Source organism: Podarcis muralis, chromosome 1 (genome assembly GCF_964188315.1).
Source record: "Podarcis muralis chromosome 1, rPodMur119.hap1.1, whole genome shotgun sequence".
Taxonomy (NCBI): domain Eukaryota; kingdom Metazoa; phylum Chordata; class Lepidosauria; order Squamata; family Lacertidae; genus Podarcis; species Podarcis muralis.
In genome coordinates, this window is record NC_135655.1 from 129,248,436 (window position 1) to 129,271,766 (window position 23,331).

The 23,331-nt window shown below is 47.2% G+C and overlaps 1 protein-coding gene across 4 annotated transcripts in view; it reads left to right on the top strand.

Moving 5' to 3' along the window:
• The window catches only part of NRP2 (neuropilin 2), a 237,770-nt gene that overhangs the window by 195,755 nt on the left and 18,684 nt on the right, over window positions 1-23,331 (top strand). The window contains exon 16 of one of the 4 annotated variants that reach the window (XM_028702120.2): window positions 1,778-4,947. The exons of the other annotated variants lie outside the window; for them this stretch is intronic. Coding sequence (XP_028557953.2) covers window positions 1,778-2,058 — 281 coding nt within the window. The 3' untranslated portion in view covers window positions 2,059-4,947. Of the gene's footprint in view, window positions 1-1,777; window positions 4,948-23,331 lie in introns of those variants that run through there. 4 annotated transcript variants of the gene reach the window in all.

Consider the following 23,331-nt stretch of genomic DNA (forward strand, 5'->3'; position numbering starts at 1 on the left):
GTGGGCGCCACTACCGAGAAGGCCCTCTGTCTGGTTCCCTGTAACCTCGCTTCTCGCAAGGAGGGAACTGCCGGAAGGCCCTCGGCGCTGGACCTCAGTGTCCGGGCTGAACGATGGGCGTGGAGACGCTCCTTCAGGTATACTGGGCCGAGGCTGTTTAGGGCTTTAAAGGTCAACACCAGCACTTTGAATTGTGCTCGGAAACGTACTGGGAGCCAATGTAGGTCTTTCAAGACCGGTGTTATGTGGTCTTGGCGGCCGCCCCCAGTCAGCAGTCTAGCTGCCGCATTCTGGATTAATTGCATAGAGATGGCTACCAAACTGGATGGCTTTGAAAGAGGATTAGACAAATTCATGAAGAGTAAGACTATCAGCAGCTGCTAGCCATGATGTCTGTGTTCTGCCTCCACTGTCACAAGGGGAGAGGGTGCTGTTAGGTCCCGCTTACCTGCTTCTCATAGACATCTGGTTGGCCACTCAAGAGGACAGGATGTTGGACCAAGTGAGCCTGAACAGGGAAGACATGGGAACAAGTAAATGTGGTTGGCCTCTTCGCATCTCTTCTGGTCCTCAAGACACAACTTCAATGGGGTCAAAAAACCGTAAACATTGGAAATACAGTGGTACCTCGGGTTAAGTACATAATTCGTTCCGGAGGTCTGTTCTTAACCTGAAACTGTTCTTAACCTGAAGCACCACTTTAGCTAATGGGGCCTCCTGCTGCTGCTGCCGCGCCGCCGGAGCACAATTTCTGTTCTCATCCTGAAGCAAAGTTCTTAACCTGAAGTAATATTTCTGGGTTAGTGGAGTCTGTAACCCGAAGCATATGTAACCTGAAGCGTATGTAACCCGAGGTACCACTGTACAGAGATTCCAGGAGAGTTGTAAAGCCTGAATTTGTAGCTTGCTGTAGTTGTTAAATATGAAGTTGTCGTTACTAACACACACAGAGAGACTGCAAACCTATTTACAGTCGCCTGGGAGTGAATCTTATTGAATTCAACAGGTAGGAAGGGAAAGAATTGCAGTGTGAGACTGTTGCCATAAGCATTACTTACTGGGGAGTAAACTTCACCGAACACAGGGCGTCTTACTTCTGCCCGAAGGTCTCAGTTTAGCTGTGATTTGGAAATCCATGCCCGAATTATAGAAGATAGGATTGCGGTGGGGATGGCCTTAAAAATTCTGGGTCTCTGAAGCATGATGACCTCCGGAAGGTCTTGCCTGCAGATTCCTTTTCTGCTTTTCTCTCCCCCCCCCCCCCAGGAACGAAGCGTGTTTTTCATCTCTAGAATCTCTTCTGTGCTCCTGTCACAACCTCCTTCGTACTTGGCAATTAAACTCTTGTCACTTGTTTTAAAAAAAGTGACGTGTTTTGTCATTGCTTGACAAACAAGTGCCACGCTGAAACAAGACGGAGCTGATTGTGGATGGTTGTGGCAGGGAGCGCAAGGCTGTGGCGGGGGGGGGGGCAGGGGGCGGCGCGGAAGCTGTTCCTTCCAAATATAATGGCTACGAACAACATTTACATCCTCTTCCCCCCTCCCTCCTCCTCCTCCTCCCAAGCCTAATTAATGAAATGCCTTAAATTGCCTGCTTGTCAAAAACCCAAATTACGTTCCCACCCAGGGGAAAGCTCGGTCATGCAGACCTTTTTTTAAGTTGCTGAGAACTCTGAAACGCATGTATATGTGTGTGTGTGTGTGTGTGTGTGTGTGTGTGCTTTCATGAGCCTGCATGCATGCCACCTAGCAACGTTCTTCTGTCTCTCCCCCAGGGGGCACCCTTCTGCCAGGGAACGAGCCCACAGTGGACACGGTGTCAGTGCAGCCCATCCCAGCCTACTGGTATTACGTTATGGCCGCCGGAGGTGCTGTTCTGGTTGTGGTCTCCGTCGTGCTGGCCCTTGTGCTCCACTACCACCGCTTCCGCTATGCGGCCAAGAAGAGCGATCACTCCATCACCTACAAAAGCTCCCACTATGCCAGCGGGGCCCCTCTGGCGGTGGAGCCCACCTTAACCATAAAACTTGAGCAAGACCGCAGTTCGCATTGCTGAGAGCCGAGCCAGGAAACACACAAAAACAAAAACTTTTTAAAAAGAGACTTTCAGAGACGTTGCCTCAATTTTGCACTTTTCCTCCTCACCCAGCATATCTGTGAACTCTATAGACATCTCCCCTCGGTTCTCTTGACAAAAAAAAAACTCTTAAAAAACAGTAATGCTGCATCGTGGATCGCGAGAGGAGACTTGCCTCCCCCCCCCCCCAACCCCAGTCTCTTTGAAAGTGAATGCTCCTTTGATTTCGTTTCTCAAGGACTTGTGGGGTGTGTTTTTTTGTCCCCGGTAGACAACTTGCAAGAAAACTCAGTAGCGCGTCAGGAGGAGTATGCCAGAGTAAAGTTGTGTGTGCTTGTATTATCTCTTACCTATCTATGTATGTAAGTGTGCATGTGTGGGGGGAATTGGCTGGATGGCTATTTCGAAAAGGTCTTTTGGGACTTGCTTGTGCCGCTGCGACCTTCACAAGGGAGTGCTTTTCCCCCCCTGACCTGCCTCGTGGAAGGCCCAGAACACCTTTTTTTTGAGGACAGATACACTGATTTGTTTACTAGGAGAAGTGAACGATGCTTTTTGTTGCCTTATCTAGCTCTGGCTGGGTTTACATTTGATATCCTTAATGAAAACGTCAGCAGGTTCATACTGATTGGGGGGGGGGGGGGAGGCTGGCTGTGCCCCTGGAAAATTTCAAATGGCAAGCCTAAAGATAGGGCAAAAACAGAACGCCACAGTATATGATGGGGGAGAACTGAGAAAGGCTTGGAGACGGTCAACTTCAAGGTCTTCTAGGGTTCCTTCACCCCCCCAGAAATCACAAAAACATAGCCATCGTTTTGGTAGTGGAATTAATCCCTCAACAAAACAAATATTTTTCAAGTTGCCTTATTAAAAAAAAGAGAGAAGCTTGTAATGAATGTTCAGTTTATCTGTTAAACCCAGCCTTAGAGAGATGCATAGATGCCAATAGATGTAAGGTTTTGAAAAACGCTATAGCTCCATGAATCTGAGGTTTATTTTATTTTATAGGTAAACCTCACTCTTGGTGATGCTTTCTTTTCTTTTCTTTTTTGTGAGAACAAAGAAATGCCGCCATTGTGTTTTTACTGGTAATTTTGAAAAAAAAGACACAAAGAATGCTTTTGCCCTCTTGTTTTCTCTCTCCATGTCGACATAAATGGCTGCCTGACACAATTTACTTTCGTGGCCATGTTGCTTCTTAAGATGTTGGTAATGACATCTGTCAACCAAAGCCCCGAGAATAGGGCCTGCTAAAACCCAACTATCTCTGCATCTTTAACGAAGATGGTATAATGGAGCCTCTATCTATTGATTTTGCTCTGAAGTAATGCAATGGAAATGCCTTATATAGATTTATCAAGTGATAACACACAAAGGTGGTTGGAACGGTTAAATCGGACATATTTTCTGGCAAAAGACATCTCCACTGAACACTTTGTTTGCTTAAAAAAAATATCCAGCCATGACTACTTGCTATATCCTTCTTAAAGTTCTTGTCTGCCATATCTCCCTCATGTGAAAACTGAGAATTCAGGAGAGAGTAGCAGCGTTGTAATACTGGGGGTGAAAGCCATGAGTGCTTTCCATTAATGGAAGCCCTACTAAAATCACTGGGGGCATATCCAGGTTTCCTCTTGTCCTGCTGCTCCCTGCTAGGGAAAACTGCTCTTTAGTGCTCATTCAGAGCAAACAGCAATCAGGTTTTCCACATATTTCTTCCGATTTAGAGAGTGGTTTTCCCTGGGAAAGGAGCCGGGCAAGGGGGAAACCACTCGACCCTGTGTCTTGGGGGCGGTGCACACCTCTTCTTGCCCCATTCTTTCTAGGCACGGGACAGTGGAAGTGTGGACCGACCCCAAGACCTGTCCCTGATATAACCATGCGGGACAAACTCCCAGTGGGTCGAACAGGGTTGGCATGGGTCATGAAAGAGAGTGGATATTCTTTGCCAGTTCCCCAAAATGAACACTTTTATCTAGGGGTGTCTATGTCACATCCTGCCACCCTGTGTTATTCAGGTAGCATGCTCTAAGTGCATGTAGCAAATTTACTCTGTCCAGATGCTTGCTTAGCTGGTTTAAAATGCCACACAGTGCTGTTTATTAGGGAAATTGTTCTTTAAAGTGCAGAGTGTATATGGGGGTGGGATTGGGGAAAGGAGCGTGTGTGCTTATAAACTGCATCTAGAAAGAAGGGATTTGTGAGAGCAAAGCGATCACCTGTCCCAGATCACAGAATATTTTTTTGGGGGGGAGGGGAGAGACACCTTGCCTCTGAGCAAGGTGACAACTTCATCTTATGCCAGGAGATAAGCAGAAGCCACCTTTTGAGATGTGATTTGTTCGTTCTTGTGGGTCCCAAGAGAACATCTTCCTGTGTGGAAGTAAATAATGTTAGTAAGTACCTTAATTTCTGTATCTCTGGTACGTGTGATAGGAAATATCCAAAGTGAATTTGGCACCCTGGGCTCCTTTGGAAGGAAAGGTGGGATAAAAACATAATAAATAAATAAAATAAAACGAGAAAAATTGTAAACTTTTCCCTCCCACTGATTTTCCTGATCTCCCCACCCCCAACAGCAGTCAAGTGTAAATACCTCCAGTTGTATTCCAGACTTCACAATAGTTCAAATATGCTCAGCCTGGGTGTGTTTTAACCCAATTGAGAGATCCCATTTTTAGATATTCGCCAAAGACTGCCCTGCCGCCCTCCCGTGATTTTTACTGCCACTTTTCACTCCCGCCCCTTAACAGCTGTGACATTGTCAACATCACCCAGTTGCCTGTGTGTGAAAATATCTTGTGGAATTTTGAAATTCTTGACAATGTACTGTGTGGAATGTAATAAAATGATGATATTTTTTATAGATATATCTGGTTTTTGTCCCCCTTCTCCTCCCGATCGGATTGTAAGAACAGTGTGTCTGAACGAAAATGTATTTCCAAATATGTGTGTGCGTGTGTATTGTCTAGGGGCTCTTTAGATCTATTCTTTCAGGATAGAGCCTTATCGGTGTGTTTCACACAGGAGAGAGGGGGTAACCAAAGGGGGGGACCAGCTGGACAAATGGTAGGTGTGAGATTGGAGACTGGGGGGAAACTGAATCTGCAGCACCACAAACATGGCTGTTATTGTGGACTGAACAAGAAATGCAAGGCCAAGAGGCCAGACAAGATGACTAAAGACCACTGGAATGTGAGGCTATGGATTTCCAACACCCAGGTGGGGAAATATGGAAGCTTATGAAGCCCTCGCCTCTCCAGGAGAACTTGACATTAAAACCCTTTGATCACCTCCACTTTGAAATTGGAGGCTTAAATCTTAATACGTTAAAGCCACTGATTTGAAGTGAAGGAAAGGGTTGGAGGAGTTGGATTACCGTATTTTTCGCTCTATAACACGCACCCGACCATAACACGCACATAGTTTTTAGAGGAGGAAAGCAAAGGGGGGAAATATTCTAAACGAAACAGTGGATGTATGATTTTTGTGGTTCATGCTGTGGCCACAGACATGTGATCTGACGGTGAGTTTGGGGTAGCCCAATGCAAAAATCCTGAGGATCCATGTGGATCCATGCTTTGTAACCACGTTTTTGCACCACTGCAGCCCCAGGCAACAGTGGGTGCGTGATTTTTTTGGTGCAAGCTGTAGCCATGGACATGCTATGTGATCTGATGGTGAATTTGGGGTGACCCAGTGCAAAAATCCTGAGGATCCATGTGGATCCATGCTTTGTAACCACGTTTTAAGTGGGGAGGGAAGGAAAAGCACTCAAGGGACAAGGAGCATGTGTGGAGTGTGTGGAGAAGGATGCTGCTAATAATGAAGAAGAGGGGTATAAGAGGAGAAGGCTCCTCTCCTTTCCCGCTTTGCTCCTTTAAAGCAAGCAGGCTCTCTGTCCCTCTCTCCTCCCCACTCAGCGGCTCTTCTCCCGCTTTGCTGTTTCAAAGCGAGCCACGGAGGGAAGGAAGGGGAACCATGGATCTGCTCACGACTGCAGCAGATCCCCCCGCCACCCGTAGGCATTCGCTCCATAACACAAACAGACATTTCCCCTTACTTTCTAGGAGGAAAAAAGTGAGTTGTTATGGAGCAAAAAATACGGTATATCACCACAGCACTCCCCCCCCCCCCGAAGATTATGCTGCTGTTATCCCAGGAATAAAGCAAATAGCCCCCGATTTCATCTCACTAGAGTAGACCACAGCCACCACATAACCCCTAGTCATGCTCTGAAAAACCGGACACTTTGGTGATCCTGGCGAATGCCGAGCAGACGTTGAAAAATTTGAAACCTGCTCTTGTTTATGAATGCAGAGAATGACTCAAGTCGACGGTGGGATAGCTGTTTCACACAAATTGATCTTGAGTGTGCAGCTGCTTACACGCCATCAGATAATACTGGAAACCAGGGGTAATTGCAATTACCGGGATTCTTTTAGGGGGATGTAAATATGCTTTAGGAGGGACACGGGTGGCGCTGTGGTCTAAACCACTGAGCCTCTTGGGCTTGCCGATCAGAAGGTCGGTGGTTCGAATCCCTGCGACGGGGTGAGCTCCTGTTGCTCGGTCCCTGCCAACCTAGCAGTTTGAAAGCACGTCAAAGTGCAAGTAGATAAATAGGTACCGCTCCGGCGGGAAGGTAAATGGCATTTTCATGCGCTGCTCTGGTTTGCCAGAAGCGGCTTTGTCATGCTGGCCACATGACCTGGAAGCTGTACACTGGCTCCCTCGGCCATTAAAGCAAGATGAGCACCACAACCCCAGAGTCGTCCGCAACTGGACCTAACCTATCTTTAAATATGCTTTAAATGCATGGTGTGTCTAGTACGCAGCCTGAACATCAAGGACAAGGAAGCTGCTTCCCACATAACTACACATAAGAGTAGCTCGTTGACAGAGCTAAGGGCAGTCTAGAGTTGTGTTTCCCTTGCCTGTCTTCAGCTGATCTGCAGAATTTCAGAGGCTCTGTAGAAGCACATGGGGATCACAGGGCACTGCCGTATATTGAGTCAAAACTTTGGTCCATCTAGTTCTGCGGCTTTACATTTTTATGGATGCCGTAAACCCACAAATTATGCGCATGGCCAAAAAAAAATTACTTTAAAGGGGGCCAGCTCTCTGGGGAAAATTGACATTGGCAAGCCCGCCCACCATTGAACCCAACGGACTATACGTAATGTTGGCTTTAGGTGTGATCCCTGGAACGTAACCCCCACGTAAGTTGTGGGCTTACTGTATAGGGTAAAGGTAAAGGGACCCCTGACCTTTAGGTCCAGTCGTGACCGACTCTGGGGTTGCGGCGCTCATCTCGCTTTATTGGCCGAGGGAGCCGGCTTACAGCTTCCGGGACATGTGGCCAGCATGACTAAGCCGCTTCTGGCGAGCCAGAGCAGCGCATGGAAAGGCCGTTTACCTTCCCACCAGAGCGGTACCTATTTATCTACTTGCACTTTGAGGTGCTTTTGAACTGCTAGGTTGGCAGGAGCAAGGACCGAGCAACGGGAGCTCACCCTGTTGCGGGGATTCGAACCGCCGACCTTCTGATCAGCAAGCCCTAGGCTCTGTGGTTTAACCCACAGCGCCACCCGCGTTACTGTATAGGAAGATCTAAAGTTGCTGGTGTGTGTTTGGGGAGGAAACAGCCCCCTGGCGTTGTCTGTGCCTGCCCACTTCCCTTAGTTTTCCTCAGGAATCTTAGAGTATAATTAGATGGTACAACAGAAAAGTGCTGCTGTTGCTTCTCGCTTCTCTCCCCTGTTTCATTCAGTTGAGGGAAACCTTTGGCCCTCCAGATGTTGCCAAACTGCAACTCCCATCATCCCTGCCCATTGCCCAAGCTTGTTGGGACTGATGGGAGTTGTAGTTCAGCACCATCGGCTGGCAGGGGCAAAGGTTGCCCACACCTGCCCTAACTGAACACCGTGCCAGAAATGGCTTCATGTTTTGCCTTGGCTTGCTGTTGGCTGCACATCACTTGCAGTCCAGTCCAGCAGTCCACAACAAGAAGTTATGAAGAAGGAAGCGGAAGTGTGCGGAAGGGACACTCCTTCCTGTTTCCTAAGCGCTTGTGCCCTCCATTGGCCCTGCGTCAGAGGGAGAAGAGGTTCCTTTGCAAGGTAAGTGGAAGGCTTTTCCATGCATAGCAAAGCCTGGTGTGGCAGAAGTCCCCACCCCTTGGCAGAGACTATCTGAGTTTGCATGTGCCTGCCTAGTTAAATCATGTGTCTGAATGTGTGTGTGGGCACCCAAGGAGGTGTGTGTTCGCCACATCCATCACCAGCATGTGGCTTTTGGAAAGCTGCCCCCAGGCCCCATAAAGGTCAACCACCTATTTTAGAGCTGTGTTGGTCCACTGGATGACCTGAATTTGCTGAATTAGCTGATGAGCTTTCCAATGCTGTCTAGGCTGCAATTCCTTCATCAGATGGGCTCCCTCAGTAGCACTGAAATCTGGTCACCACTAATCCCAGTTTGAGACTCCTGGTGCCTTACAGAACCCGTCTCTTGGGCTGGTTTGTATGTCACTTATGGCTCTTATCAATTCACAAAAATAGTCTACTCAATGTGAGCAATCTATCCGAGAAGGAAGGAGCACGCATAATACTGAAAATCAACTTGTGTGGGTAAGGCGTTTTTTGTTACAGCACACATCCTGCTCACAGAAGGTGATCTGGGGTATGACACTCATCCCCAGGTAAATTATACTACTCATGTCCATAGTCCAGGGGTCAGCAACCTTTTTCAGCTGTGGGCCGGTCCACCGTCCCTCAGACCATGTGGTTGGCCGGACAATATTTTGAAAAAAAAAGATGAATGAATTCCTATGCCCCACAAATAACCCAGAGATGCGTTTTAAATAAAAGGACACATTCTACTCATGTAAAAATAAGCTGATTCCTGGACCGTCCATGGGCCGGATTGAGAAGGTGATTGGGCCACATCCAGCCCATGGGCCTTAGGTAGCCTATCCCTGCCCATGGTCCATAGTTACAGGTCAGCCCAAACTTGAAGATCTGACAATGTTCCTTTTTTATGTGCTCTGAGATCTGGTGAGCCAAATGATGGCAGAAAATAGGTCTGACTTTTAGATGTAGAGAGGGTCAACGTTTACTCCAATATCAGCTCCCGGCAGAGCTTGGCAAAAGCTGGAAACAGCTGTAAGAAAGCCACACACAAGCCCCACGACAAATTTTGGGAAGGGGAATTGGTGCTGATATTTTGTAGGACCCTTAATTTGAAGAAACTTGCATTGGCAAATGGCTAGATCCTTGGGGTTTTTTAAACAACAACAACTAAAAACACAGCTTAATTTAAGCCACGAGATTGCTAAATCTTATTACCCAGATCCTTATTTCCAGTGTTGTGTCACTGAAATGACACAAATGGTGAAAGAGAACTGTTCTAACCATATGCAGAATGTTTTCTCCTCACTAGGTAAAGGTAAAGGGACCCCTGACCATTAGGTCCAGTTGTGACCGACTCTGGGGTTGCGGCGCTCATCTCACTTTATTGGCCGAGGGAGCTGGCGTACAGCTTCCAGGTCATGTGGCCAGCATGACTAAGCCACTTCTGGAGAACCAGAGCAGCGCACGGAAACGCCGTTTACCTTCTCGCCGATACCTATTTATCTACTTTCACTTTGACGTGCTTTCGAACTGCTAGGTTGGCAGGAGCAGGGACTGAGCAATGGGAGCTCACCCCGTCACGGGGATTTGAACCGCCGACCTTCTGATCGGCAAGTCCTAGGCTCTGTGGTTTAACCCACAGCGCCACCCATGTCCCTTTTCCTCCTCACTAGTGAGTAACTATATCTAGCATCCATACATCTGGGATGGGGTTGGGTTCCAAGTTGAAGACTAAACCCTGATCATAATTCTTCTCTGTGTTGCTCTGCTGACTAATCTCAGACAAGGATCAAACCCCATTTATGCATAAGATTCAAGCCTCAGTGATAGCTTACCACTCCCAGTTTTTTTCCTTTCTGTCAGTGCTTGTTAGGAACATAATCATCTTGATCAGCTGAGCCAACTCATATGATTCATTTGGGATTCTGCTAAAGTGTTCAGTTACTGATTGTGATTATGCCAGATTTCTCAGGAGAGCGTACCCAGGAGACAAGACACATCATTTCAAAACGTCCCAGAGGGTTCAAGATAGCTCAGCTACAGCAAAACAAGGCAAGAAGCTGCCATTCAAAAAGCACATTTGCAAAAAAAACCCTTTGCTAATTAGGATGTGTATCTGGCCAGCTTGCCCACCGTCAAATGCCTCTATGGGGGTGGAGGGGGTGGAATAGCTTAGCCTCGGCCGTTTCAGATCTGCATAACCCTAAATGAATTATGCGGAAAAACTGGAGCAGCACCCCAATTTTGAGAAACTATTCCTTGCACTGTGCTGACCCTGACAGCAATGGGGACACGAATGACTCCTCATTCTTACCTGCAGCGCACCTCCATGTGCATTAATGGGATAGAGCTCAAATGATGGCTTCGTAGTACTGTTGGCACTGAGATTTTATGTGAAGTACATGGCGCTGTGGGTTAAACCACAGAGCCTAGGACTTGCCGATCAGAAGGTCGGTGGTTCGAATCCCCGTGACAGGGTTAGCTCCCGTTGCTCGGTCCTTGCTCCTGCCAACCTAGCAGTTCGAAAGCACGTCAAAGTGAAAGTAGATAAATAGGTACCGCTCCAGCGGGAAGGTAAACGGCGTTTCTGTGTGCTGCTCTGGTTCGCCAGAAGCGGCTTAGTCATGCTGGCCACATGACCTGGAAGCTGTACGCCGGCTCCCTCAGCCAATAAAGTGAGATGAGCGCCACAACCCTAGAGTCGGTCACGACTGGACCTAAAGGTCAGGGGTCCCTTTACCCTTTACCTTACATCCGGTAAGTCAGGGTTTTTATGTGTCCTCAGGCAAAACAGCTGAGGAATTTCAAGGGAAACCAAAAATATCAACGAGTAATGAAAATTGTCAGATGAATTGGCACAAATACATATTGAATTTGTGAAGGATCCTTTTCTTAGGGTAAAGGAATGGAATAGATCACATCCATGGGATGCTGTCTAGCCCTGGGGTGGGGGAAAAATGGTCCTCAAGATGTTGCTGGACTACAACTCCCATGATCCCCAGCCAGCAGAGCCAGTGGTCAAGGATGGTGGGAGTTGTAGTCTAGTACCATCTCTGGATGGTCAAAGGTTCCTCACTCCTAGTGTAGCCATTTGATTCTGTTCTCCTCGTGTTGTCTACCTTTATGAAAATCTGCGCTAGGGCTGTGGGTTGATTATTAGGGTCACTTTTTATTTAGAAGAGAATAATAATAATAATAATAATAATAATAATAATAATAATAATAATTTATTTATATCCCACCCTCCCCTGCTGAAGCTGGGCTCAGAGTGGCTACCAACAGTAAAATAATACAACATTCTAAAACCATTCATTCTAAAATCATTTCAGAGTCAAATTAATGGCAACCATTGGGCTAGAGTTCTATGAGGATTACAGAAGGAGGGGGTCAGACTGTGCCTCAGCCAAAGGCCTGGTGGAACAGCTCTGTCTTGCAGGCCCTGCGGAAAGATGTCAAGTCCCGCAGGGCCCTAGTCTCTTGTCACAGAGCGTTCCACCAGATTGGGGCCACGGCCGAAAAAGCCCTGGCTCTGGTTGAGGCCAGCCTAACCTCTCTGTGGCCTGGGACCTTCAAGATGTTTTTGTTTGAAGACCGTAAGTTTCTCTGTGGGACATACCAGGAGAGGCGGTCCCGTAGGTACGAGGGTCCTAGGCCGTATAGGGCTTTAAAGGTTAAAACCAGCACCTTAAACCTGATCATGTACTCCACCGGGAGCCAGCGCAGCTGGTATAAGAAATGATTCCACATAAATTTACCTATTTCAAAGCAGATGACTGTTTTTACAAAGGCAACAAATTTCTCAGATTAAGAGGGATGATTCTAAATAAAAGGGGTGTGGGGGTATCTGATATGTTGACTCAGCACCCTCTATACTAATAAGCCACCAAGAAACACGGGTTAACACAGCTGTGGGAATCAGCATAATCTGCACAAGTGATTAACAAATCTGCACTTCGTTTTTTACAGACACCGTATGCCATACTTCCTAGTTTAGCAAGGAAACTGCTGTTGAGTTGCATCTTACCCCTGGCCAATGGATAATTGTTGAAAAAGTCATATTAAATAAATTGCCTGAATGAACTGGAAGCACCTAGATCATTCCTATCAACCCTTCGGCATTTAAAAGCCTTTTGCAAGCCTTAAACATCCACATCCCCTCCTACCCACCCACTCCGTGTTCAATGAAATGAATCAGTTCATTAGAGCAATTAGCTTTTCATCTTTCATATTGTCTTAATCTGGATAAAGCGCTAATGGGGAACAAAAATGGTCATGTTCTCAGTTGGTATCAATTTTCATAATCCAGCTGCCTTCAGGCGTGTTAGATGGATTCACCAAAAGAACTTGATTGATTACTCTGGAGACGGAGGCAGCCCTGAGGAACAAATATGAGCAGTTAGAGGAATTCTGACGGGCAAGTGTTAGAAGTCAGAATGGCAAGTGGGTTGTTAGGGTCAGACTTCAAGCAGCTATAATTTTTTCAACGGCAACATTCTTGGCTGCAAAATGCTTTCCACGTAGGAGAGGATAAAAAGACGGAGAGCTTCCGCTTGGACGAGAGGTGGTGGGACTGAATTATCAGCATTTAACTTATAACGAGCGGTTTGCAAAGAGCAAGTGGTGTCTGCAGCCTTTTTTAAAAATAAGAATGGGCTGGAATCAAAATCAGATTTTAACACATGGCAGATTTAAAATAAAACAAGGCTGTATGTTTTTCACGATGCATGGGGTTAGCCTCATTAACGCTTCAGGTATCCGTAATCCTTTTAACATTTACAGTCTACAAAGGAAGGGAAGAGGATGGAGTACTCTATTTAATACAGTGAGCTGACAGAACTTGTGGAGGCATCTAGCTTGGAGCACCTCAAGCAAGCTTAGATGCTGAAAGCAGAGCTCCCAACCTGTGAGTTGGCCTCCTCTGGCCATTTTCAGACTGGAAGGGACATGCTTTCCTAAAGTACAGAGGCCAAATGTGCCAGATTGAGGCCTGGCGTTTGGGCCCTGCTCCTTCCCAAGTCTTCCACCCAACTTTCCCTTCTCCTGACGTGAGGCCAAATGGGAGTTCTTGCTCCAGCAGATGAGAGAGGAGGGCAGGGGCAAAAGGACCCAGGGGGAAGTGGGGCAGGAAAGGTAATCGAAAAGGCAATGTACATCGCTGGGGGTGCGATACACAGGGAGTATCGGCCAATCAGCAGTTCCCTGCCAAATAATATCTTCCCGGTGTGGCTTGAAGAGATTTTCAGGGGCCAGAGAGAGAGAGAGACCAGGGGTCAACATTTTGCCTGTGGGCCTGAGGTTCCCCTTCCCTGCATCCCAGAAAGCAGCTTTGTCCACATTCTAACTTCTTTGTGAGTTGGTGGCATCCTGTGTCCAAAGCTGAGGTGGATTATATGTACAGTCGTACCTCGGAAGTCGAACAGAATCAATTCCGGAAGTCTGTTTGACTTCGGAAATGTTTGACTACCAAAGCGCTGCTTCTGATTGGCTGCAGGGAGTTCCTGCAGCCAATCAGAAGCCGTGGAAGCCCTGTTGGACGTTTGGCTTCCAAAAGAACGCTCACTTACTTCTGGGTTTTGATCGTTCGGAAGCCGAAACGTACAAGTTCCGGGACGTTTGAGAACCAAGGTATGACTGTATAGAGACCGAGAGACCGACAATCTCATGTGGAAGTTCTCAGTATGTAGCACAACCCAGAGGTTGTCAGGCTGACACGAAAATATTTTGTTTTTGTATGAAGCTCTGTCCAAAACATTTCAGCTTGGCTGGGTTCCTTTAAACATTTAAATTTGGCAAGAGGTTTTCTTTTTCTTTTTTTAGCCCTTATATAAACTCAAAAGAGTTTGCAAAAAGAAAGCTGGTTGTCATTGATCTGGCTGTACTGAATGCTAAGCCTGCGCAACAGGAGAATTACACAATATCTCTGTGTGTGGTTGCAATTCATTCCAGGCATTCAGAGAAAAGGGAGAAATGTTTGGCCTAGTTCACAGAGAAAGGTGAACCTACCTTACTGTATGAAACAATATGCAAACAGAAACATAGTCATCCTTCCATATGATGCCTGAATTTTGCAGTGCAGATCTTCGGCCAAGTATTGTGCGCAAAGATGCGAGTGCTAGGGGAAAGCGTGCATGAGAACGCATCTGTTGGTGAAAATAACATTAAAACGCATCACATTAGGGGAAACGGCTTGACAAAAAAATATATACATGCATTAGGCAAAATTGCTTGCACAAGTGAGCTTATTCGGAGAAATTCGCACTATAAAGCTGATGAAGTTTCATGAAGACCTTTGAGGGGGTAGGGGGTGGGAATTACGACCTGCTGTGGAAATGTCAAATACTGAACTTAAGAGTGGGAAAACGAGAAACCGAAATTGACCCATCGCTCTCAGAGAAAACTGAGGAATAATGGATAGAATGTCAGACATGGGCCTTGAAGAACATGGACCTAGGCTTAAATTTCAACCCTGCCATTGAGTCCATGGAATGGTGCTGAGATCGAGACAGGGCTGGGCATGGGCAGCCGTCTACAGAGAGCCATGAGCTATTGGGCAAGCGACTAATCTGAGAGCTAGTATGGTGTAGTGGTTAAGAGCGGTGGACTTGTAATCTGGTGAACCGGGTTCGCTTCCCCGCTCCTCCACATGCAACTGCTGGGTGACCTTGGGCTAGTCACACTTCTCTGAAGTCTCTCAGCCCCACTCACCTCACAGGGTGTTTGTTGTGGGGGAGGAAGGGAAAAGAGATTGTTAGCCACTTTGAGACTCCTTAAGGGGAGTGAAAGGCGGGACATCAAGTCCAAACTCTTCTCTTCTCTTCTAATCTGGACTGGAGCAAGAGGCAGGACGGAGGCAAAACCAAGGATGCAGGAAGATGCCAGAGACCAGGAAGACCGTGTTGCTTGAGGAAAGGCTCACTGGAGCAGAAAGCCCTCTTATAGGACCCAAGGGGGCGAGCCTCTGCAGGTGGAGTCAGTCCAGGGCCTGATGACTGCAACCTGCAGTTCAATGGCCCACCACACGGGGCACTGACCATATATCCCAGCAGCACCTGACAGATAACTGCCCTCTCCCCAGCGTAATAGGCAGGGTGAGCTCTACCATTTGACAAAAGCGAGGCGGCTTTCTGCAAGAAGCTTGCTATAAATAGCAGCATGTGTACCGGTTATTTAATTTTATATTTAGATTTTCCTGGAATTGGAGTGAGGAAAAGAGGGCCTTTTGCATGTTCTGCCTCAGACATCAAATGTGTTGAGCTGCGTCTACGCACAAGTTTGTCGTGAAGGTAACCCCAAATGGACGCATGAGCTTCTTGGAATGAAAGGAGGGAGGTGCAAATTAGAGAAGCAGATTTTCAGTTGTCTCCCCTAGCCATAGGGCTGCTCTTGAGTAAATGGTAGCCTCTGTGCTTACGTGGGGGGTTTTGTAAACTACAGTGGTACCTCGGGTTAAGAACTTAATTCATTCCGGAGGTCCGTTCTTAACCTGAAACTGTTCTTAACCTGAGGTACCACTTTAGCTAATGAGGCCTCCCGCTGCCGCAGCGCGATTTCTGTTCTCATCCTGAAGCAAAGTTCTTAACCCGAGGTACTATTTCTGGGTTAGCGGAGTCTATACCTTGAAGCGTCTGTAACCTGAAGAGTCTGTAACTGTAATTTCCTTCCATCCAAAGTGAGGATCATCTCACAGCAATCCAAAGATGGCATGGGCAAAAGTGATTTCTCTTTGTCTCCCCACTCCCCAATGTAAAAATAATTATCTCAGGGTAAGTCCTGTATGCACCTCCCTCTAAACTCTGATGCGCACCTACAAAATACAGACATCATCTGTAACAAGCATGTTTGGAAAGATAATTGTGGTGTCTCAGCTTTCCCCTTCCTCCTCTGCCCTTAAATGCAGAATAATTTTCTGCAATCTTTTTTTTCTTCCTGAAGCTTCTCTTGGGAGATGACAAGAGTCCCTTGCGTTGCTGGTGCAAGGTTGGTGCCAAACTCTCCCTTCGCCCATTTCCCTGCTAATGCAAAATAGTCTTGGCTTAAGGCTCCGCTGTAAATCACCGTTCTTTCAGCCATTAATCTCGAGAACACCCTGCTATATTTTATTAAAGTAATTGTACGGCTTTAAAAGGCTCTCGTAGCAGGCTTCCCAGAACTCTGCAGCAGCTTCAAAGCTTCTCTGCATTTTTGTGTCCAAATGCTAGAAGAAGATGCAGTGCTGTGCATGTTTCTGTCAGCCCCTGGAGTCACTGATATCTGCTCAAGGGCACTGCAGCCAGCCTCCTTTACGGCTGCTTCTGCATTCTGCGGCACATTATGGCCACATATATATAAGGTTTTTCTCCGGTGGGCAGGGCGTGTTGCAAGGCATCACATGAGTGCTGTCTGCGTGATAGGTAAAAGGTAAAGGGACCCCTGGCCATTAGGTCCAGTTGTGACCGACTCTGGGGTTGCGCGCTCATCTGGCTCTATAGGCCGAGGGAGCCGGCGTACAGCTTCCGGGTCATGTGGCCAGCATGACTAAGCTGCTTCTGGCGAACCAGAGCAGTACACGGAAACGCCGTTTACCTTCCCGCCGGAGTGATACCTATTTATCTACTTGCACTTTGACGTGCTTTCGAACTGCTAGGTTGGCAGGAGCAGGGACCGAGCAACGGGAGCTCACCCTGTCACGGGGATTCGAACCGCCGACCTTCCGATCGGCAAGTCCTAGGCTCTGTGGTTTAACCCACAGCGCCACACAGTTCAAAAGAAGAGCACCTTTATTTAAGAGGGGGAAATATTGGGAGAGCCAACAGACCTCATTCTTTTCATTTCCCCTGACCTTGTTGGTTTTGAATACACTGGTGCCTGCCTGAGTCAAATAATCCTGTGCCAGAGGTCAGAGGCGATCAACCTGTCTTGCTATAAACCATGCTGGTTTCGTGTATGATTTCAGCCTAATCTCAGGAAAATCATCTAGAGAGGTCAGCACAGTGGCTGCGCACGTCCTTTCCCTGGCTCTCAGATGGATATTTTAAAGCCTTCTACCTTTGGCACTCTTAATGCAAATGCCATTATCTCTCTTTTCTGATTTTCCCAGCCGTTTTCAGCTGCTACGCGAAATGGACTGTGGAGGTGTCCTGTGCATCGATTAAAATGCAGCCTTCCCCTTTCAAGATTTAGAAATGATCCTTCCAGTGATTCGAGAAAGGCTGGGAGAAGCAGGAAAACAGCCATTTCATAAGACATCACTTAATAATGGCTTTTTTGTTATTGCTTAGATAGTCAACGTTCAACAGCTGTAATTCACGATATGTTTAGGAAGCCCCCTACCTCCCCCCACCCAAAACATAATATTGATGACATTTTTTCCTCAATTTTGTTTCCTAACCTTGTCATAAGTTTTGAAATATTAACCGAATTTGATCAAAATACGTGTGTGGTATTTCAGCTTATAGGTTATATCTAATGCTGTGCTGTGCATAGATTTTCCCTTCCTACCCCCTGTAGCCCCTGGAGTGATTGTGTGTGTGTGTGTGTTTGTGTGGGTGTTTTGTGGCTGCAGATTTTGAAGGGTGCACAGAGGGTTGCTGTAGGGAAGAGAGGAAGGGAAAATCTTCTGTGCCAGCAGCATGCATGCAGCAGCAACAGTGTTGCATTTAACGTCTTATGTTTAAATGTTTGCAGGGGCTATTAAAACAACAACAAAGGATTGACATATCCACTCCCCAAATTAGCTCTTGACACAATGCACGTGCTTAGTTGCTTACGTCAGAGGCAAATTGTGTCGGGTGAGTTTAATGCAGATATCAAAATCTTGAAGGGACAATGCATTATTATTACAGCCTGTTGGTCAGTCAGAGTCCTGCTCCATTTGTGCTGAAGTTCTCACCCTGGGCCATCAGGGGGATACTGTGGATAGTTTTCACTCAGGTCCACATATGCAAATAAGGGATTGAAAGTTTGTGCTGAAGTTCTCACCCTGGGCCAGCAGGGGGATACTGTAGATAGTTTTCACTCAGGTCCACATATGCAAATAAGGGATTGAAAGGGACGTTCAGTGATTGGATAGTTACAGAAAATGGTTACTGTTACGTTCTAGTGGAGCTCTATATAAGCAGGCTGGCTGAACCCTTCAGTTCAGTTCTGTTCTGGCCTGTGAATAAACAAGAGCTGTGTTGTCTGATATGTTGTTGTTGTTTAGTCGTTTAGTCGTGTCCGACTCTTCGTAACCCCATGGACCAGAGCATGCCAGGCACTCCTGTCTTCCACTGCCTCCCGCAGTTTGGTCAAACTCATGCTGGTAGCTTCGAGAACACTATCCAACCATCTCGTCCTCTGCTGTCCCCTTCTCCTTGTGCCCTCCATCTTTCCCAACATCAGTGTCTTTTCCAGGGAGTCTTCTCTTCTCATGAGGTGGCCAAAGTATTGGAGCCTCAGCTTCAGGATCTGTCCTTCCAGTGAGCTCTCAGGGCTGATTTCCTTAAGAATGGAGAGGTTTGATCTTCTTGCAGTCCATGGGACTCTCAAGAGTCTCCTCCAGCACCATAATTCAAAAGCATCAATTCTGATATGTTCACCCACAACTTAACAGTTTGAATGTTATATCTATGAATGGAGGCTGCCTGACTGAAAGATCTTTTCCCAGCTACATCCTCAAACCCATTAAGATGGGATGTTTGGGGGTAGAAACCTATAAAAATCCTGACCCGCCGATGCAAAAGCAACAAAGTCCTCCAAGGGATTTGCAACAGCTCGGATATGTGCAAACTCCCAGCAGTCTCCACCTTATGGAATAAACGGAGGAAAAACAATAGGCAAGATGTTTCTGTGTGTGAAATGCTTCTTTGCAACACATTGCATTGTTAGAGGATGTGACACCTACATCAGCCTGTGAATCAATGTGTGCTTATGTGGCTAGCCATGTTGAGCCCTGGGGTAACAGCATAGCTTCTTCCAGCAATATTACAAATTGGTCTGCCAGTTATCCCGAAGCCAGTGGGATTAAACTGCCTTCGTATGCAAGTACCATGGCTACACTGGCAAGCTGGATCATGCTGAGAGAATGAAACACTCCTTTGTTTTGTTTTTTAAAAAGAAATCACACCAAAAGATAACACTGGAAAGATGTGCATCACAGTGTAATTGTAGGCTGACCCTTCGCTCTCTCCATTCTCTGGTGATCAGATTTTATATTGTGTTCGTCCCGGCTCAGGTTTGCCAACAAATGTGCTGCATAATCCCATTCCCAAGCACTCTGATATGAATCGGCTAGAAACTGCATCAATGGTTACCCATCTATTGCTCACAGATTTAGAGGAATAATAATAATAATAATAAATTTTAATATATCCCACCCTCCCCAGCCGAAGCTGGGCTCAGGGCGGCTAACAACAATCAAAATAATCCAACATTCTAAAAACATTCATTATAAAATTAATTAAAATCAAATTAAAATCAAATTGATGGCAACCATTAAGCAAAATTCTGTGCAGATTGCCAGAGGAGGGGGTCAGGCTGTGCCCTAACCAAAGGCCTGGTGGAACAGCTCTGTCTTGCAGGCCCTGCGGAAGGATATCAGGTCCTGCAGGGCCCTAGTCTCTTGTGACAGAGCGTTCCACCAGATTGGAGCCGCGGCCGAGAAAGCCCTGGCTCTAGTTGAAGCCAGCCTAACCTCTCTGTGGCCTGGGACCTTCAAGATGTTTTTGTTTGAAGATCGTAAATTCTTCTGTGGGACATACCAGGAGAGGCGGTCCCGTAGGTACGAGGGTCCTAGGCCGTATAGGGCTTTAAAGGTTAAAACCAGCACCTTAAACCTGACCCTGTTCTCCACCGGGAGCCAGTGCAGCTGGTATAGTACCGGATGAATATGATCTCGCAGCGAAGACCCCATAAGGAGTCTCGCCGCGGCATTCTGCACCCGCTGGAGTTTCTGGGTCAGTCTCAAGGGCAGCCCCACGTAGGAAGAACAGCAGGCAGGCTACGAAGCCGCTGGAAGCTGTTGCCACCATGGTGACAGGACCCCTCGTGTATCAACAGTCAGTGGCAATTCAAAATCACAAGATTTGCTCATTTGGGAGGGGAACAACCTGGCCTGCTAATCGTGCCCCGCAAGGACTGGTTCCTGAATCCCCAAACAATTCCCCACTAAGTAAGTTTATGGCTTCAGTACAGGACTGGACGGGGAAAGGAAATGGGATTGTGAAGGATAAAGCTTTTGATCAAACGCACAAGTGCCGGCAATATTGGCAAAGGGAATAGAGAAAATTGCTAGCAGAGTAAATAGCTTTTTGTATAAATGTTCTCCTTATTCAAATTTCCCCCAGTGTATTTTTTTTTTCTTCCTTTTAAGGCCCGGAGAGTGAATTTTCTTTAGAAAACATTGATTAACTGATACCCTCACACAGTTCCCCGTGACTTTACACACACACAAAACTGCAGAGAAGAGAGAAGAGCAAAGTCACTGTGTCACATTTGCACCAACCACACATTTGCAGTTCTTAGCGGTTTCTTTCCTTGCACCCAACAGATGGTTCTCAGTGTCAGCTCTTGAAGGAAGAGGAGGAGAAGGGTCTAGACTGGTGGGAAGTGGGGAACTGGGGAGGGGGCACCGCAGTACAACAGTAGGCACGTGGTCTTGCGTTCTTCGCACAGCAAGTAAGCCCCACACGCTCAATTTGAGGGGATTTTCTGTTCCCTCGTAGCAGCCTCTTGCACATTCATCGTGGGAGGTCTGCGTTCAGAAATTGCTTTCCATGCACAGATTATCCCTCGCTCAGTTGGGGCAGTAAATTTTTTCTCCCCAGTTAAACATGTGAGAATAACCGAGAAACTTGAGAGAGCCACATTTCTGGCCTGAAACAAAGAGGCAGAAAGGAAGGTATGGAGTGCAAGACGGGAGAGAACTCATCCACCTCAATTACCGTATTTTTCGCTCTATAGGACGCACCCGACCATAGTACGCACCTTGTTTTAGAGGGGGGAACAAGAAAAAAAAAAACTCCTCCTCTCTGCTCAGCGCCCCTTCAGCGAAGCGGCAGGAGAAACGGAGCCCCTTCCATTTCTCCTCCCGCTTGGCTGAAGGGGCGCTGCGCAGCTCTCCCTCTCTGCTGAAGCCAGGAGAGTCTTGCTCTCCCGGCTTTAGCAAAAGGAACCCGAAGCCTTCGGAGCGCACCAACCCCTCTCGCTCTCCAGGCTTCAGCGAAAGCAATGCGAAGCCTCCGGAGCGTGGAGGGAGCGCTCCCTCTGTGCTTCGGAGGCTTCGTGTTGCTATCGCTGAAGCCAAGGAGCCTGCATTCACTCCACAGGACGCACACACATTTCCCCTTAATTTTTGGAGGGGGAAAAGTGCGTCCTATAGAGCGAAAAATGTGGTAATTAGCTAGCGTGTTTCTTCACTGCCCAACTTCTGTTTTGTTGGGAAAGGGATAAGCACCCCAAAAGATTTTGCTGGTGGTGAGTTTCATTGACGGTGGAGGCCTGGGCTTTTGTTAACAGGCAGCCAGACCCAAAATGGACAGTTGCCAGGGGAATGGACCGTTCAAAAAAGGACGTTTGTGCGTTTTCAAAAATTCGAGCCATGCAAAAGTTCAGTGCTGTTTGGTGATGTAAAAACGATGTGGAAAATATGCCTAGAACCTCAGGCCCTGATCAAGCACTCCCATTTCTCTGCCCTCCCTATCCCACCATTCTCTGCTGCTGCTCATAATAATATGAAGTTATTTTAAAACATGGATAACCCTTTCCTTGGGACGCGGGTGGCGCTGTGGGTTAAACCACTGAGCCTAGGGTTTGCCGATCAGAAGGTCGGCGGTTCGAATCCCCATGACGGGGTGAGCTCCCATTGCTCGGTCCTTACTCCTGCCAACCTAGCAGTTCGAAAGCACGTCCAAGTGCAAGTAGATAAATAGGTACCGCTCCGGCGGGAAGGTAAACGGCGTTTCCGTGCGCTGCTCTGGTTCGCCAGAAGCAGCTTAGTCATGCTGGTCACATGACCCGGAAGCTGTACGCTGGCTCCCTCGGCCAATAAAGCGAGATGAGCGCCGCAAACCCAGAGTCGGCCACGACTGGACCTAATGCTCAGGGGTCCTTTTACCTTTACCTTTAACCCTTTCCTGGCAAGTCATGTGAAGCTACTACCACTGTTCAGATAAGGGTGGCAAGAATATCCAGTGCAACATGGAGGGAATGCATGGGTATGTTGTAGTGGCAGTTCCTTTGCATGCAAATCATAATATCCCCATTAAAGGTAAAGGGACCCCTGACCATTAAGTCCAGTCGTGGACGACTCTGGGGTTGCGGCACTCATCTCGCTTTACTGGCTGAGGGAGCCGGCGTTTGTCTGCAGACAGTTTCCGGGTCATGAGCAGCACACAGAAACGCCGTTTACCTTCCCGCCAGAGCAGTACCTATTTATCTACTTGCACTTTGACATACTTTAGAACTGCTAGGTTGGCAGGAGCAGGGGCCGAGCAACAGGAGCTCACCCCGTCGCGGGGATTCGAACCGCCGACCTTCTGATCGGTAAGCCCTAGGCTCTGTGGTTTAACGCACAGCACCACCCGAGCCCCAATATCCCAATTAGGCAGTTCTAATATTTCCTTTTAAAAAGCTCTGGTGAAGAGCACAGAGCAATCTAAGTTTTTTAAACGAGACACTACTTTGTCAATCTATACCAAATATTTCAAGATTCTGGATGGATGGATAGAATCTAATTTTGCATGTGAAGTCTCCCAAGTTTTGCATGTTAACTTAGCATTCTTTCAGAAGGAGTCATTTGCTCACAATCTGTCCTTGCGTGTGATTTGAGTATCCTCCAGCATTCCTCTGCCAGATTTTGGTCCATCTTGGGGGGGGGGGTGCATGTATGCGTTCGTTCATGTTCCCACCACTGCTTTTATTTTCTTCTCTACTTCAGAGTTCTGTTTTTGTTTCGCTTTTAATACAAAACCAGATTTGTCCTCAAAGCAACTCTGTGATGTAGGATGCTGTAATTCCTGTTTTTAAGTTGGGGAAATGATGCAGCAAGTGACTTGCTCTGTCAACCGGCATTTCTATAGCTCATCAGGGAACTCGGATCTCAGGCTCAGCCCTCAATCCACAGGGCTACTCTGTAATTTTCTCTTTGTTTATATCTTCCTCTGAA